We start from the raw sequence: 4,149 nt of genomic DNA on the forward strand, positions 1-4,149 counted from the left end.
TTTAACTACACGTTAATTGATTAAGTGTATGCATAATCGATTAATAGAAGTATTAGTGTGTTTGGTATAAATCCTATAATTTTGGCCCATGTGGCATATCATGCATAATCTTGTATAATTTTGCATAACTAGAAGATCTTTGAATATACATTTTCATACATTGCATTATGAGAGTTTAGATAGTGAGAGCATGTTTAATAGGGCTCAGATATACACATTATTGCATGCATCTCTAGGTCTTTCTATGCATTACATTCTTGCATATGTTTCTTGATTTGTTTTAGAGTGAAAGTGAGAGAAATTTGTTTTCCGGAAATTGTGAAAACTATTTTATGAAAACCCTTTGCATAATTTCTCATTTAGATTAGGTTCTTGTGAGTATTTTGCTCAGTATTTTAGAATTGAGTTTACAATGTTTTATCCGAGTATTAAGTATTCAAGAAAACTCAAAATTTGTATCGAACAAGGAAGTTGATCTCTTGGTGAATAGTTTCACTTCAAGAAGAGATTTCGATATTATTCACAGAGAATAGGAGGTCTTGGGTTGAGCGATATCTGATTGGGGCCTAATCGTGAAGTAGCGTCCAAGAAAGTAGAGTCTTAGTTTTATCGTATATTATAAGTTTGTGTGTATTCAAACAATTTCAATAGTGAAGAAAAATAAAAAAGACTATCTTTTCTATCTTACGAAAAGATCAAATTAGTGGTGTGCTTTGGCAGGCTCAGCTTCTAAATATTTTAGTTATTATGTTCTGTTTTTTTGGGATAACAGTATTTTTGGTTTAACCCTGAAAAAGAGGGTGAGGGCCCAAAAGTAAATGCTGATTCAACAAAGACTGGTTCATGAGGTAGCTCTGATGATATTGGGCATTAATGTTAGGCAAATTGCAATAGGAACTAAGGTATTTCTTTGAAGGATATAACTGCATGTCCTCATCTATGTTTGATGAAAGTTGGCGCTTGGGCTTTATTATATTTTCCATGTTGGGCACTGAAGGATTCATATGAAACATGTGCCCATTGATGCAGGTGTCCATTTGAAAAGGTTGCTGATACATGCTATTCCCACTGTTGAATCCCACGCTTGATCCAATAGTGCCTATTGGGTTATTGGAATGGTTCTCAGTCTCAGATAAGAAGCTGCTCAGAATGGAGTAGTCCATGGCATCCAATAGGTTGGAAAAGGACACAGATTTTTGAGATATTAGTGTGTTCTGAGGAGGAGTTGGACTTTTATGAGAGATTGGCAAAACAGTATCTTTGAATAGTTTTTCTTCAGGATTATCTTGATCACCTACCACTTTTGTTGTATCTGTTGAAGATACTGTGTATTTAGCTTTCTTGTAAATCCGGCACAAAACCCAGTCATCCAACTGCATAAGCACAAGAAATCATGGAAGTTAAGTCATGGATATATGAGCGCCAGAAAAGAGTTAAAAGATTTTCATTAAGTAGATTGAAATATATTGGTAGTACTTTTTGAAAAGCTAAAGGATGTTTAAATTTTAAACGAAAAAACATAGGAATGACTTAATATAGTCCATAAAAGTTTTCGATGGACAAAATTTAGACCTTAAAAACAAGTAAACTCCTAAAATGGTCCTTGAAAGTTTCACTTATCGAACAACTTGGCCGCTCACAAGGTTTATCGAATTGCCCCAAAAGATTTCTTCTTGTGTCAATAAGTTGATCTAGAAATTTTTTAACTTCATCAAATTTGGTTTATGATTTAATAAGAATTAAATTGTACTTGTCCCAATTAGAGCCTTTACTAATGTTTATAGCTGGTTTCTAATTTATAAATTTGTTTATAGAAATGTTTTTTCATTAACATCACATGGGTTGCTCCTTATCACCATGTGGTATTAGAATGTTCTCTAGTCCAATGATAATGAAACAAAAATAACAATGATAAGAAATACTTAAAAAATTTAATTTTTTTTGTTTTCGACATGTATCCTCGTACTGGATGCAATCTTGTCTTTGAGCTAGGAACATCCACATGTACCACTTGAACCAACACCCGTTGATACTTAAAAATTTTAATTGACATGACATATTTTTAATGGTGCGAGATATAACTAGGACAAGAAATCTCTGCCCATGGTATTATTGGGTGTAGGTCACTTACCCTCATGGAGGTGTCTTTGAGCTTATTAGGTCTGCTGTTGTCTAGAAGACGATATTCATGCATAATCCAATTGGTCTTGACACCCTTTGGGGGCCTTCCCTCGTAAAATACAAGAGCCTTCTTCACACCAATGTTCTCTCTGGCTCTTCCTCCTCCTGCCAATGATGTCACTATGGTCTTATCTGTGCCAGTGGCCTTCCAATATCCTGAAGCAGCTGCCCTGTTAGGCCTAGCACCATTAGGGTACTTGCGGTCTCTAGGACTGAAAAAATACCATTCTTTCTCCCCAAATGCAGCCTTTGCTGATTAAGAAAAAAACACATAAAAAAGTTTAGAGTTGTACACACTAAACTTTAGAATAGAGATATGTTATCTTAAATCATGTCTCATGCACCAAGAAGTTATTGGTTGAATAGTGTAATATCTTCCTATATTCTCATGATGATTAAAAGGTCAAAGGTTCGATTTCAGGAAATGACACTTGTTGGAAATAACAATCATGTATCCAATTAATTCATGTTATTATAGTTTTTGCTTCATTTTCTTAAATGCAGAAAAAATTTGACACAATAAATAATTGAATATGTTAAGTGACCATAAGTAATACACACCACTTGTTAAAATATTTATTATATAGTTACAAACTATGAAACAAAAGTAGGACCTTTGACATATATAAACAAACCTGGTAAATCCCATGGATCCAACTTATAGATATCAACCTCAGCAATGATGGAAACTGGGAAGGGGATGGAGGCTACCTTCTTCACGAGATAGTGATGAATGAGTTCCTCATCAGTTGGGTGGAACCTAAAACCTGGTGGCAAATTGGATTGTGGGGTTCCCATATGTGTCTAATTTGGCTAGCAAAGTGTTAGTGATTTGGTGAAAATTAGGATACAAACAAAGCCCAAGCTTGATGTTGCAAGGCATACAAAAGGGCAGAGAGAATTGAAATTTTTTTGGGTTGGGAGAAGGGAAGGCATTATATGGTTGTCATAATTTGTCTCCATGTGGAAAAGAGATTAGGCCAAGAGGGCTAGGGGGTATGAATGAGCTAAGAAAGGGATCAGTTTGAAAATTTTCTTAAAAGGGGGTCCATTGTAAAGAGATAAAAGCAATGTGGTATCACCTTTTTTTTCAACCGGAAATATACCTGTGTTGTCTTTGTTGTAGTAACTTGTTTGAACTTTTGGATGTGAAATTTAAAAAAAAAACTTCCATATCTCACATAAGATAGATAAAGATCTTAAAAAAATCTTATGTTATAAATAGAAATATTTTCCCTTCATTTTTCTTGTTCATTACTTTCTGTCAACACATTTTTAGCAAGCTTATCCATTTCTTTATGTGACATTCAGAATTGCCATGTATAGCCAAATAATGGGAATTTCGATAACTGATAGTAATAGTGGTATGAGTAACTATACTGTAGACATTTCAAGAATTGACACCAATATTTTTTCATTCCTTAAAACATTTTGATATTTATATATTTATTTCATGTAATTATTTACAAAAATAAATATAGAGGAACTTGTTTGGTCGGAAAGTATTAGCGAAAACTTTTGGATGTGAAATTTAGAAAAAAATAAACTTTCATGTCCCACATAGGATAGATAAAGATCTTGAAAAAAAAATCTTATGTTATAAATAGAAACATTTTTCCTTCATTTTTCTTGTTCATTACTTTCTTCCAACCCATTTTCAAGCAAATTTATCCCCTTTTTTATGTGACATTCAGAATTGCCACATATAGCCAAATAATAGGAATTCAAATAACTGATAGTAATAGTCAGATTATGGAAAAATAAAATTGGCATGAGTAACTATTCTGTAAACATTTCAAGAATTGACACCAGTATTTTTTCATTACTTAAAACATTTTGATATTTATATATTTATTTCATGTAATTATGTGACAAAAATAAATATAGAGGAACTATTTTATTTTTATCTCCTCTACCAAAATAACTAATATGTCAAAGTTTAATTTATGAGAATAATACAGGAGAAAT

The 4,149-nt window shown here is 32.8% G+C and overlaps 1 protein-coding gene across 1 annotated transcript; it reads right to left on the reverse strand.

Moving 5' to 3' along the window:
* LOC109347592 (NAC transcription factor 29-like) lies at positions 594–3,137 on the reverse strand. The gene is made up of 3 exons (XM_019587520.1): positions 2,817–3,137; positions 2,132–2,433; positions 594–1,373 (listed from the first exon to the last, which is right to left on the reverse strand). The coding sequence occupies exons 1-3, from the start codon at positions 2,977–2,979 to the stop codon at positions 783–785; spliced, it is 1,056 nt and encodes a 351-aa protein (XP_019443065.1). The 5' UTR covers positions 2,980–3,137; the 3' UTR covers positions 594–782.

Source organism: Lupinus angustifolius, chromosome LG05 (genome assembly GCF_001865875.1).
Source record: "Lupinus angustifolius cultivar Tanjil chromosome LG05, LupAngTanjil_v1.0, whole genome shotgun sequence".
Taxonomy (NCBI): Eukaryota; Viridiplantae; Streptophyta; class Magnoliopsida; order Fabales; family Fabaceae; genus Lupinus; species Lupinus angustifolius.